This window comes from Lissotriton vulgaris, chromosome 2_1, assembly GCF_964263255.1.
Source record: "Lissotriton vulgaris chromosome 2_1, aLisVul1.2, whole genome shotgun sequence".
Classification (NCBI taxonomy): Eukaryota; Metazoa; Chordata; class Amphibia; order Caudata; family Salamandridae; genus Lissotriton; species Lissotriton vulgaris.
In genome coordinates, this window is record NC_141687.1 from 1,859,056,537 (window position 1) to 1,859,070,726 (window position 14,190).

General features: G+C 43.3%; 1 protein-coding gene across 2 annotated transcripts in view; it reads left to right on the forward strand.

The window, feature by feature from the left end:
• The window catches only part of SPG21 (SPG21 abhydrolase domain containing, maspardin), a 374,771-nt gene that overhangs the window by 17,132 nt on the left and 343,449 nt on the right, over nt 1–14,190 (forward strand). The window contains exon 1 of one of the 2 annotated variants that reach the window (XM_086958045.1): nt 1,606–2,501. The exons of the other annotated variant lie outside the window; for it this stretch is intronic. Coding sequence (XP_086814171.1) covers nt 2,464–2,501 — 38 coding nt within the window. The 5' untranslated portion in view covers nt 1,606–2,463. Of the gene's footprint in view, nt 1–1,605; nt 2,502–14,190 lie in introns of those variants that run through there. 2 annotated transcript variants of the gene reach the window in all.

The window sequence follows — 14,190 nt, forward strand, 5'->3', positions numbered from 1 at the left end:
GATAAAACCCCCATCAGGACCTTTGCCACCACAGGTACAGTCATGGTCCTCACAGGGATTGCTTGTGGGTACCTAGAAGCATGATCCACCAGAAGTAGGATGAAGTTTTTATTTTGCCTGATGTGGTCTGAGGATCCATAGGCCCTGCAGTGTCGAAGCCCACCCTCTCAAAGCATGTGCCAGAGACTGACTGTGGGGTAAGGGGGCTTTAAGCATTTGCCCTGTCTCCCTCTAGCCTGGCAGGTTACACAGGTCTTGCAGAATGCATCTGAAGAAGTTCTGAACCTGGGCCAATAAAAGTGTGATACAAGCCTTGCAACGGTCTGGTCTTGGCCCAGGTGTCCTGCCAGGAGAATCTTGTGAGCCAGCTCTAGTATGAAGGCCCTGTAGCATTGGGGGATCACCAGGGCCCTTGCTGTCTCATGCACAGAAGCCTTATGCTCACTGTAAATGAGGCTGTCCTCTTAGTAAATGTGATTACTCCCAGACATATCCCCTGCTGCTTGGGCTTTAGCCTGTTTCCTCCTGCCCTCAAGGGTTGAACACTCCCTCTATGTCCTACAGAACTCCTCTTTGGTGGGTCCTCCAACTACATACCATCCAGCAAGTGTAGGCAGGTCACCAAGGAAAGCATTGCCCTTCTCATTGGGCTCCGGGGTGGCCACCGCAGGTGCCCCATCCACCTCACTGGGAAGACATTCAGGGGCTGCTTTACTCTCTTTCCCCTTTTTAGCAGCTGTCCTGGCCATTGTTCAGGCTCTAGCTCTTTTTGGCTCTCATCCTGGGTAGTCATGGACCTTGTTGTTGCACAGATCAAATTAGGTAACCGCAACAACTCCACATGAGCCTTGAGCTCCATTTCCTTCTAGACTATGTGCTCCAGGTCATTACCAAACAAACAGAACACAAGCATGGCAGGGCTCACACCAACTTTCAGAAGAATTGTAAGCCTCCACTTCCCCCAACGCAGATAGAACCAGGGCCACTGGATGGTTCCACCCTAATTGGTGGAATGCATTTGGAATTACCTGCTCTGGGAGCACCAACTGAATCATTACCATAGTCATTTTGGCACCTGTATCCCTCAAAGCCTCACAACCATGCCCACTGATGGTGACCCATTGCCTACACTTAGTAGTATTTGAGGGTACATGGAAATTAGGAATCCTCTCACTGTTAGCCACCCTTGGATTCTTTCTTTTCCTCCAGTGGGAGGTGGAGTTTCTTTTGTACACTTGGGAACCCTCTTGTAGTGTCTACCATTGTAGCACTCATATCACTTGATGGGCTTGGGCTGCTGACCTTTGTCAGGGTAGTTTTTCTTCTGGTGGCCAGATTGGGAATGAGAACCAGATCCTTTTCCCTGTGAGTTGTTTTGGGGGCGTTTAGAAAACTTTCTTTATATTCAACCCCCCCCCTCTTCTGGTGGAAACCCGACCACCCTGTTGGGAGTCACCATGCTCTTAAGACTTTCCGAAGCTCTGCTTTCTTGACACTTCCCTTATTGAACACTGTTTTCTCCTCACAAACCTCCTTGAGCCACTGTGTATGCCTCCAGAGTGGCCAATACAAATTCCATTTGGTCCAACCATAGATATTGTAGCGAAAATGAGTATAGGGCAAAAAGACTTTTGGAAAAATCAAAAATGTCAGTCAGGGAGAATTGAAAAACGTTCAAATTGGTCTTAAGTATAGAGTTGTGGTGAACACTGAATTACTATATGATATTACAAAAACATGAGTCCTAGTCTCGCTGCTGATCACCAATGTTAGAAATGGGGTTCCTGGTTGGTAGAGGTAGGCACCCGATTAAAGCAGGAACAAACACTCAGTCATGGTAAGCTAGATGCACTCTTTAAATTAACCTGTGCTCGCCCTTTGGTAGCTTAGCACAGAGCAGGCAAACTGAACTTAAAAAGCTATTGGATTAATATAGTGCTTACTACCCCTTACGAGGTGTCAAAGCGCTTTATGGCGAGTAGCACGCTACTCCGGAACCCGTGGTTAGTCCAGTGGTTATTGTGATTAGTAATGTGCTCTCAAAAAAATTGCATCCATTTAATCCATTTACTTGGCTAGATATTAATACCAGGTAGATGTGATGTGATCATTAGTGCGGGATATGTGGCTTCAGGTGAACCGTTGGTGGGATAGACAGGCTGGTGGATATTATATAAAATCAGTATGCTTTGTAACGCCCTCTTTCATTCACGCTTAGAGAGAGTGTGACGTAAAGGTCAGAGCTGCTGAATCTGGAGCTGGGGAACAAGGCTCGCTGCAGGGCATCAACCCAACATCCTACGACTCCAGGCAATCCGCTCCATCTCCCTGTGCCTACAAAAACTGATGTGCCCTTGAACAATGCAACCAGTGCTCATGCAAAGCGCTCCAACATCCTCGGATCGAATCTGCGCTATACAAAAGTGCAACAAAAAAAAACAATAAAAAAAAGTATGTGCGGTGATGCCATGGGGGTGTGTGCACAGCAGTACCTTTAAAAGGTAAGAGGGTTGGCATGAAAGACAAAGGAAAGCAGAACTGGATATGCAGATGTGGGGCTGGAGACTTACTGATGGGGGCTACTGCAGGGGATGTCCTGGATGGTGGGGGAGGGAGATGGTGTGGGAGATGGCACTTGAGTTGATTAGCCCCTTAAACCTATGGGCCAATCCCAGCTGAACACCACTTCCCAGGTGTGGAGGAGGCCATGACACCCATTGTTAAGAAACTAGGACCTAATGAGTAAAGGAAGTGTGGGCGACAACCCCGTGAATGGAGCATATTTATAGCCTCTGTAGTCATGGGGGGGGGGGGGTGGGGGGGGGGGGGGGTGAGTCTTTACTCCTTGCCAAACGGATCTGAGCCCCTCAGGCCTTGATCTAAGGCCTCACCTCCCTGCACTAGACCTAAGACACCCTCTCTGTCTCCTGTCTTAACGTCACAGGATGGGGGGGGGGTGTATTCCACAAATGGCCAGACATATGTCCTTTGTGTGCAGGTGAAAGGGTATAGACTGAATTTGAGAGTAAATGTTATTCACATCATGCACCTTTCCACCCACACAGATAAATAAAACATGGTGTTCGATGTTTTAAACGCACTTGTCGCTCTTTATTCCTGGTCATCTTTTATAATTTTATTTGGTGTGAAAAATGCACTGAAAATTGTGTCTTTTGGAACCGAAAAAAACACTTAACTGTTTTTTTATTTCGACAGGAATTAGGATTTAAACAAATAGTTAACGATGTAGATAAATATGTAAATAGGCAAACTCACAAAAAAGGCGTGTGTATGTATGTGTGTGTGTTTATACGAGTGCACAGCGCATATTTGCTACAAACCCACAAATGCTATTTAAAAATAAACCGTAGACTAATTTTGCCTTTCATAGTATCTAACCAAAGTTAACTCATGAAACAGTCTCCTACCCAAACTCCACACATACACGTCCACTAGGCATGGGCAAAATCCTCAACTATCACACTCTCACATCGTGTAAAGTTCCAAACCATACCCTTACAACAAACAGTACATGTGTGGACTCTCCACGTTCAAAAGACCCTTGTTCAAATTCCTATTTTAAGTTATCCACAACCTACTAATACCCTCCCTAACTTCGAAACAACACTGTGTACCTTTCCATTAGCTCCCAAACACCTCCATCCACCCACAACTTCTCCACCTCATTTTATGTCCTTTCAAATTCTAACTATGCGGAGCAGAGTGACTAACCTCTACAGCAGAGCACTTAGTTTCTTGCCAACTTTTCAGACACACTCCAAGCTAAACTAATTACCAACTAAAGACTTACTTTACTGACCTAGAAATAGCACCTGACCACAAATGCCTCCAGCACATTAAGGAAACGGTGTAGCAAATGAAGTAAACCATCCTATTTTGATACCCTCTTTCTAGCTTTTACAGCCCACACGTCAGTATGCCTTTAAAATAAAATAAAAAAAATACACATAAGTAAAATTAGAGCAACATACTTTAATGTGCGTCCTCACAACATCGGTTCTTTGCAAACGCTGATCTTCGGGTATGCCAATGTCTTCCCAGATGTTTCACAGCCAGTTTAGTGCCCTATTCAAACAATGTACACTTTCCTCTGCCAATACTTCACTCTGTCTGAGTATAAAGTATTCGACACACACACACACACACACATGCGCACACACATGTGCACACACACTCACATGCGCACCTACACACCCACGTACTCACACCCACGTACTCACACCCACGTACTCACACCCACACACACCCACATACACACACCCACATACACACACACATACACTCTCACACAATGAAAATCCCACAGAAAGACCACCCAGATTTAGAAAAATAGATAATATTTTTATGAGAAAATCAAGTCCAAAAACAACAAAAATCCCCAAAATAGAATTTGAGTTATGAATTTTTAAAGAATAAACCAAAAATAGTGCTTCGAAGTCAATAGCGCTAAAAGATTACTTGAGGTTGCGCTAGGCCGAGAGGAATTCAAAGTTTAGGCCGACCGCTATTGAGGGCAGGTCGGCTACAGGACTCGTACAGGTCCCGCTGCCACAGTACCTTGGATTGAGCAAGGCGTGGACATCGAGAAGGCGTTGTGCCATTGCTAATCCAGTTGATGGATGCGAGCATTGGTGCGAATCCACGCCGTCGATGGAAGCTTTGTAGACAGTCCCTGTATGATGAAGGGACTTTCGTGGAGCTGAGGTGTCTGTTGTCTTCAAGCCAATGCTGGCTGTAGAGTTGCAGCTGCTTCAGCTGTGTCAAAGGGCAATGCGTTGGCTCTGATTGGCACAAGGCTGCTGCTGTATCGGTGTAAAAGCTGCTTAAACCCACTTCTGAGGCCTGAGACTGGAAGGGGCACCTCAGACCAGGGTTGATTTGATGAGCCATTGCAGCAGAGTTAAGGGAGGCCCTTAATGGGGCTGATTTGGAACTTGGCAAACCGCAAAGGGTAGCACTTCCATAGTCTAATGTGGGAATTACTAGGGCCTGGATGTACGTCTTGAAGTTAGTGCAGGGAAAGAGGTGTTTTAATTTTCTTAAGATGTTCATTTGGTGGTTTGCTCCTTTAATGGCAGCACTAATGTGCTTCTGCATATTACGGTTCTTATTGAGAGTTCTTCCCAGAGATCTTGCTAAATCGATAATTTGTGGTAGGCAGTTGTAAGTTCTTAGTTGCTTCATCAATTCATTAATGATCTGAGACTAATTGGTTGGTGCGATTAGGAAGAATTCCGTTTTGAATGTGTTAAGTTGAAGGTGGTTGTATACTATCCAATATTAAGTGTTTTGTAGAGTTAATGTAGTGATCTGGTGTCTTCTCGGGAGGATACTTTTTTGGGTATAGTTGGATATCATCGGCATACAAGTAATAGTGGATGTTAGATGAAGTTAGCATTTCCGTTAGTGGCTCCATGAACAAGTTGGAGTGTGTAACTGGAGCGGTCTTGGACAGGTGCTGATTTACCTTGACTTTTTGAGTTCTGTTATGGAGAAACGAGGTGAACCAGTTTAGGACTGAACCTAAGATTCTTATCCTGTGTTCCAATGAATCTAGTATCAGGGCGTGAAAAATCTACTCGTATTGTTGAGTCCACTTGATATTCAGGATGAGCTATTTTTAGGGACTACTAGCCCTTTCTGGTCAGTTGAAAATCCTCTAACTTCATGGAAGACTACCGGACGTTTGACCTCTGTCTCTGAAAGCAGAGAAAATGTGACAAAATAACAAGATCTAAAGGCATCTTTATTGCTCACAAAGTGAAAAAGCAATAAAAATGCCATTAAATATTGTTACCTTGTCACATTTGCTGGCTATCAGAGACATAGGTCGAAAGTCAGCTTATCTTATTACATTTATTTTTCTTTCTGTGACTTAAAGATTTGGTAAAGTGAACTGTGACAATTGAACTGTGCAAAGCATGTTAAATGAAAGACTGTAAGTTGTCAGGATTTTTTGTAACAAAACACTGAAATAGCGAAGTGAGTTTTTAAACATGAACTGGGAATTATTACTGCTCCTGCCCAGATGACCATGCTATTAGTGAACTAGGAGGCTAGCCAGGAATCATGTGCACCGTATATATGGGCTCGATTCTAGTTATACATAGAGCAAACATACAGTCTAGTAAATAAAGAGTTTTTTGTACAGCAGAAATAGTAAACTTGCATATTTAAACGTGCTCTCTTATGTGATAATAAAGAATAAGGCGGCTCCAATAGACAAAATATTTGCTTCGGATCACACAATTTGAGACCAGTTCACGGGTCAGGCACATTACAATTAGGTCAAGTAGATTATTAAAGTTACTAGCTCTGCAGGACTAGTAAAATTTTTATGATTTTTTAAGCCCTGAGTATGTATTTATGCTTAACCGCATTGAATGCGGAAGATAGGTCAAGGAGGATTAGGAAGCAAGATTCTTTCTGATCCAGCATTTTTAGTGCAGTATCCACTATGTTTATAAGATCCAATTCAGTGCTTTGCCCTGTGCGGAAACCTGATTGGAATTGGTCAAGGAGATGGAATTGTTCAACGTGGTTACGTAGTTGGACGTGTGCACATTTTTCAAGGAGCTTCACCTGCGTTGGAATGTTTTTAGTATAGTGGTGACCTGCCCAGCCTTTAGACAATCCAGGATTGTACCTTGAGGTAGAGAGACGTTTATGATCTTGGTCTAAAGTGGGAGTGTCGCCAATTTAATCTTGTTGAAGCAGTTGGGAGGAAGTGATCATTGAAGTGGGTTGAGGGTTTCAAATATTCTAGAATTTTGAGAATAGCTGTTTCCTACAAGGTGTAGAACGAGTTCTATAAAACGTTGTTTTGGAGGATGTGCCCTGATAAATCTGAGGGCAACACAGTCATGGAGGTGGAATGGCTAGGGAGATGTAAAACAGGACTATGCCCCACTGTCATCTACAAGTCAGATCTAATGTTTTCAGTTTTCTCAAGGAAGAAGAAGGACAAATCTTCGCAGTTAGATCGTGGATTGGATCCAGCTGGATAAGGGTTGGGGGGTCCATTTGAAGTTTGACAAAATCAAATTGTTTTATTTGGGCCGGTTTCTGGCTTGGTCAAGTTTGTCTCTGAAGAAGTTTGATTTTGAGTTCCTGACACTTTTCTAATATGAATTCCTGAATGCTCTCACATTTTTAGGTCTCGCCTATTAATCCCGCAAGGGATAATAGACGAGAGTATAGAGGGCAAACCAAGGTCTGAAACCATCGCGGATTTTGTACAGTTCGTGTGGTGCACTCGTGCGGAAAGTGCGTCCACATCAAAGCCATCAGCCTCCCTCCCACAGGCATCTGAAGCTTCCCCCTGCGTGCGCTCGGCCTCAGGCATTTCTCCTCCCCCCTAATTATTCACCCCTGCTGTTGTTGCCCACGGCCGTACTTTCACGGCCGCCAGGCCGTGTCTCTTTTTATCATTCGAGCTCCTGGGCTGTCCATTCTAAGCTTTCCCTCCCACTCGCTCGCTCCCCCGCCCCCCCACCAGGCTCTTGAAGCACGGTGCTCACGTACGAGTGTCCGCTCCTAAACACACACAGATCCTTCACTCTCACAGTGCCTTTACATTTGTGCACACACATCAGTCAATTGTCTCAGGCACCCACAAGCCTCCGACATGAATTCTCTCACTTGTAACTGTGCTTTTTCAAATAACATCCGCTTCCCAAAATAATCTTTGCACAATGCAGCTTTTAAATTGAATGCTTGTCTTCGCCACAGATCCAAAATTATATTGGGATGACAGTTTCCACTTCAGTTACATCTCAATAAGCACACTGAGTTGTATGCCAGCTGAGCCACTCCTTGGTATGCAATGCTGTTTCATTATAAACTTTTCAACTCTGCGTGCATTGCTGCCCTTGTTCTGGGGACTTCAAGCCCCAGTTCGTATAGCCATGAGGAGAAGGGGCCAGGACTGCTGCTTCCGCACGCTGTAGCGCTATATAGTGCTTGAGGTCATCTCAATGAATTCCCATAACACAGCAAATCAACAAAAAAGAACAATAAGAATAAGTAACAATAGCGGTGTAGACCTCCTGAGGGTGGGCAGTGCCTTTACAGCCAATCCCCATTGCATACACTGAACAATAATAATAGAACTGGATTAAGAATACATAAGAGTAGAAAATAGAACTATAAGCCAACTGAGGTAACCATAGCAATACAATAAAACATAGCAATGTTCCGCTGCAGAGTCTTGCTTTTAAAAAAAAAACACCTTAGTAATGGCTTCCCACGGGAGAACTTCTGTTATTTTGTGGGAAACAAATCCGAGCTGTTTGTAGCATGGAGGTCAGGGAGGGAGTGCCCAGGAGACCTCCCAGGGTCCGGTCTCTGCTCCTTTGTGTATTGTTTACAAAAGGCCTGAACATCCGCGGGGGATTCGAACAACCAAGATTTACCCTGAATGTCCAGGCTGAGGTGGGCCAGGTACAGCATGCCCTAGCGTAGGCCCAGCCCCCTAAGTTCAGCCTTCGCCTCCGCAAATTTACGACAAGCCTCCTGGACCAACATGGTGAATTCAGAATAGAATGAAATGGTGGTTCCCTTATATTGAGCCTGGCCATGCTCCCGTGCCAGAGGAAGTGCGGTGTCTCAATCCCTGAAGTTTAGCATTTGGGCAATGATAGGAAGTGGTGTCGCCCCAATGGAGGGGGTCTATGGCCCAAGGATCGATGAGCCTACTCCACCAGGAAGGCAGATGAAAATTCCTCCCACTCGAACAAGTCCACCAGCAGTTTTTCCACAAATAAGTCAATTTTACCAGTAGCTGTGGATTCAGCAATGCCAGTGATACAAAGATTATTGTGGCGTGACCTGCCCTACAAATCTTCATTCTTGATATCCACGGTCTTGACTTGTTGCTCCAACTTTTCAAGCCATTTAGACACAGTGAGACTAAAACAAGGCACACAGTGGAACCTTCTTTGTACATGCACCTAACCAAAATTACCCCAAGAGTAAATTCCCCTTATATTATAAGAGGTGACTTGTGTGCACTCTGAATAACCACCCACCATCACAGTGATAGTTCTAAATAGAACTTAACACGATTTCTTTCATAAGCTCAGGCGCACCACATGTTGAATTTGTGAAAAATCTCTTTCATGAACTTATTACAAAGACAATGCAAAATAGTGTCCAATATTTTAGAAAAATCCACTTTATTGTTCCATTTGTACTCAAGAACAGCCGCCCCGTTTCGTCCCTCACGGGACTTCTTCAGGGCTGTATTATAATAAAACAAAACATACAAACATACAATTAAAATCATGACCCATTAATATGCTCAGCCGAACAATAATAGTCACAAATTAAACAGGGTTTACTGGTGTTACAAGAGTTCAATTCTATCAGAATATATATTTGGCGCTTTTGATACCAGGCCATTGAACCACAGCCTCCCCAAATCCAGTACAATATTTTTAAAAAGCAATACATACAGTTGAATTATTCTCATTTCATTCCTAATCAGACCATGTACAATGGGATAGATCATATCCAGAAAGAAAGCATTTGTATGACACTCAAAGAAGAGTCTCAATCAGAAATTTCATCTGCCTACACCTTTGTTATCAACAAAGAGGAGGGTAAGCGCTAAAAAACATTGCATGGCAGCACTACGTAACGCGAGAAAGGTATGGATGACAATGGGACCTACCGTGAAAGATAATTGTGGGTAAATCAGCCGGTAATGAATGGCAAATATTTATTTATTTATTTATTTATTTAATTTGTAAGGCGCGTTATAACCACAGGGGTCTCTAAGCGCGGTCTGACCAGATTTACATGATAGATGTTAAATTCACTTGGAAACCAGCTGTGCACCTAAGACCTGCTCCAGGCTTGTTTAAATAGTACGGTTTTAAGTTTCTTTCTGAAGGAAAGTAGATTGCTCTCCTTCCTGAGCTCTGGATCCAATTTGTTCCATAAAGCTGGGATCGTGTTGGAGAAAGCACGGCCCCCCACCGTGGTCAATTTGAAGCGGGGCTGGGACAGAAGAGTAGCGTCCGACGAACGCAAAGTCCTACCCGGTATGTAGGGGGATAGTCGGGATTTCAGGTATTTTGGAGCTTTGCCATACAAAGCCTTGTGAGCAATGCACATTCCTTTGAAAATGATTCGCTGGCGAACTGGCAGCCAGTGTAACTCCTGCATCAGGGGAGAGGCATGGGCATTTCTAGGTTTTTTAAATATCAGCCTAGCTGCATCGTTCATGACTCCCTGTAGTTTGTCCAGCAGCCGCTGTGGCAAACCCAGATAAAGGGCGTTCCCGTAGTCCAGCCTAGCCAGAATTGTGGCTGAGACTACGTGCCTCAGGGTGGAAAAGGAGAGTAGGGCAGCGATCTTTCTAAGTTGTCTTAGCAAGCCTATACTGGTGCCTACTACGGTGGTAACTTGTTTTTCCATGGATAATTTCTTATCCACATATAGGCCTAGGCTTTTAACTGCAACTGCCGGCTTTGGGGGGACACCCAGCTCCCTAGGCCAGAATTTATCACTCCAGGGGTTACCCGAGATGGAAATGGGTAATACTTCCGTCTTATCCGGGTTAACTTTTAATGAGTTCTCAGACATCCAATTGACAGTGGTTTTCAATATGTCTTGTAGCCTGGTGGATGCTCCTGGACCATCATCCAGCCGGATGATTATCTGGGTGTCATCGGCATAGTTGTATACTAGGCAGTCCATCCTATTCAGGAGAGCAATTAGTGGCTGCAAGTAGATATTAAAAAGAAGTTCCAAATAGATGTTGGAATAGCTGCTGATAGTGATATCGTCCATATAAATCTATATCAAAACAAAGGAATGTGTAAGAAAGCAACCGAAGTTTCGCATATCTCCTCAATGACCTGATGAGTCTCCCCTCCCATTTCTAAAGATAACCAGGATAGAAAGTTGTCACAAATAGACAAAAGAAGTCACTCACATTTAAATATATGTAGTGAAGTTTATCTATTCACTTTTTCGAAGGAGACAGAATACCTGGTCTGGGTAATTGGAGAGAAGGCTGTAGTAAAGACTGTGAAAAATATAAAAAAAGAACAATATATAAATAGGTGTATATATATATGACTGGGCCAACTATAGATTCCGGTCCCAGGATCTCTAGATATCATGGCATGATAAGGATAGGTCCCACATTCATATTATTAGTGAACATGGGTCCCATCTATATACTAATGTTATTATTGCAAAGATAAGTAAGGTTTAAGTTTTTTAAAAGTCAACATCATACAAAACACAGCCATCTACGTGTAATAAACATCAGAGTTTAAATTAAATCCACCAAGTCACCCCTAGGGGGACCTCCGGACGACTCCCTATCTGGGAATCACCCTCTGAAAGCAATGCTTACCCCTATTAGTCCCAAAGGTCGAGAAGCTTGTGTGAGTGAGGCACCTTCAAAGTAGTGTGCCACTTTGGACCTAAGCAGGAGAAGAAAAACCAGGCAATAAGGGAACTATAATATTTCAAGATTAACATAATTAAAAGCATTACCATCTATGTACAATAAGCACCAAAATTAGGTGTGAACTGCCAAATCTCCCCTAGGGGGAACCCCTAGCAGTTCAATATCAAAAAAAGCACTCCCGTTTTGGAAATGCTTACCCCCTAATCGTCTCAAAAGTCAAGAGGCTTCTATGGGCAGGAAGTGCACCTTCAAATTGATGTGTCACTTAGAGCCTAAGATGGAGAGAAGAGGCAGCATAATTAGCGAACTAGCATGTGGAAAATATTACGTCTATAGAGCAAGGAGTGGGTAGGATCAATTACCTGGTCTCCAAAGCTATTAGTCAAATCGGCATTTCAATGGAAACCTTCCCTCTGGCCACGGCAGACTCGGAGCAGAATTTAGTGTCTAAAATAAAAAGGGCTCAGGAAGGTGTTCAATATAAACGGGAGACAAGCTAAGTATAAGAGCGTAAATAAACATACTTATAACGAAATACTCAAACCGCACGCCTAAAGCACCAAATGTGGAAAATCCTCACTCCGGTCCTCAGGTGGTCCAGTTGTACCCCCCTGCCAGACAAAATGAGTCATAGCTAGCTTCTAAGTCACATGGCAAGTGTGTTTTTAAACCAACTAAACAGCGTGTGACTGGGCTTTACCAAATATCCCGTACCAAAACGCCCCCTCAATTACAGGCAGGACGAACAACCTGGTAGATAAAGATTGGAGTTCCGAAATTGGTGTGTAGAAGGTAAATACACCAACGGGCAAGATAGATATATAAGTTGCCCGGTAGTCGGAACAAAACACCAAACAATCAGAATCGCATCCCCCAAGTCCCCCTGGGCAATGAGCAGTCCCAGGAATCGCCAACTTTGCATATGCGCTTACCGCGGGAGCACGAAAGTGCTTAATCAGTCTCCTTGGATGTCTAATCACGTTCCTCCAGTCCGTATAGCACCTGGTGGTGAGGGGCCATAGAAAACGCTCCTATATATACACATAGTAATTAACCAATCCAAAACACCTGTGTGAATGTAAAGAGGGAGAAAAGACACTGCATTATGTCCTGGAGGGTGAAGTACATGACGGCCGCCATCTTAGTGTAGTAAAGACCGATTCTAAAGGGCTAGTGTGTTTAATAAACACTATATGCGACGTATCGCGCCCCAAAAGTCATCTTATATACTCAGTCTTAACTCATAAGGGCTTATACGAAGTACCGGAGAAAGAAATCAATAACATGAACAACGTCCATGCAAACTGTTGGGGATAGATGTGGCGGCCATATTGGAAAGATCAAAACTGAATATGGGACTGGCAAAAAGACTACCCTTTCACAAGGGCAGGGGAGATGTCTAGGTCCTAATGGAATGGTGAGAAGGGGAAAGGGAATCTCCATACTTTCTCAAATAGACGCTGTGCTGCCATGAAAATGCTAAGAAATTTTAGTGCTCTTACCAATCAGAAAACTACATCTACATCACAAAATGCGAACCCACCTTGGTGTGTATTTAACCTTGTGCTAAGATACAAACAGAAAATGAGAAAGAGAGTATCTTTTCATGGTCGTGTGTGATCTTACACAAGCAACTTGAATATTATTATTGCAGTACAATTCCAAAAAGCTCATGTTATACCACCCAGTTTCATAAGGGCAGTTTTTGTAAGAAACAAAATTATTTTGATACAATTTTTTACTCCAAAAGATTGTGATTTTCAGATAAATTAGAGAACTCACAAGCATTTTTAGGAGATGCAAGGGCATGTCTCAATTATACATGAACAGAACATAATCTGAACACCCTATACATGCAGGGATAGAAACAGAAAAGGCATTGGTTACACATATGCAGCGAGCAAAAAGAAGTTATTGTATACAGTGTGGGGATGTGTGCATTTATTTATGAATGGTCAATTGTAGTGGGCATCAAGGCAAAAAATTATGCATCTCATCATCAAAATATCTGAGCACCCTATACATGCAGGGATAGAAACAGAGAAGGCATTTGTTTCACATAAGCAGCGAGCAAAAAGAAGTTATTGTATACAGTGTGGGGATGTGTGCATTTATTAATGAATGGTCAATTGTAGTGGGCATCAAGTCAAAAAATGATGCATCTCATCATCAAAATTATGACCAAACTCTAATGTTCTTAATCTACAAATCCAAGTAGCCTCCTTCTTTCTCCTCAAGGCTACTAGTCTGTCTCCACCTCTAGGATGTGCGGGAACATGATCTATACCCATGAACCATATGGTTTCTTCTGATGTGTGTCTTTCCTGCATATGATGGGTCATAGGGTATCTTAGATCCCCATTTTTATGTGCTCTAACATGTTCCTGGACTCTTACTTTGAGCGCCCTTTTTGTGCTGCCCACATATATTTGTCCACACGGACATCCCAACACGTAAACTACATAATTAGAGTTGCAGTTAATGTAGTGGTTGATCTTATTACGTGTGGTATTAAAACAGAACTCTTTTGTTTTGTCATTACCCAGTTTGCACATGTTACATCCTCTGCATGTAAAAAAAACACCAATCTGTGACTTAGCCAGTCAGTTTTTTTTGTCCCTTGTGATTTAACTGGGGCAAAGCATATTTCTCAAATTTTGGCCCTGTCTATATGTTATCTTAGGTTTAGTTGGCACTATTCCCTGCAGGCTTGGTATCTCTGTCAGCAAGTGCCAATGTTT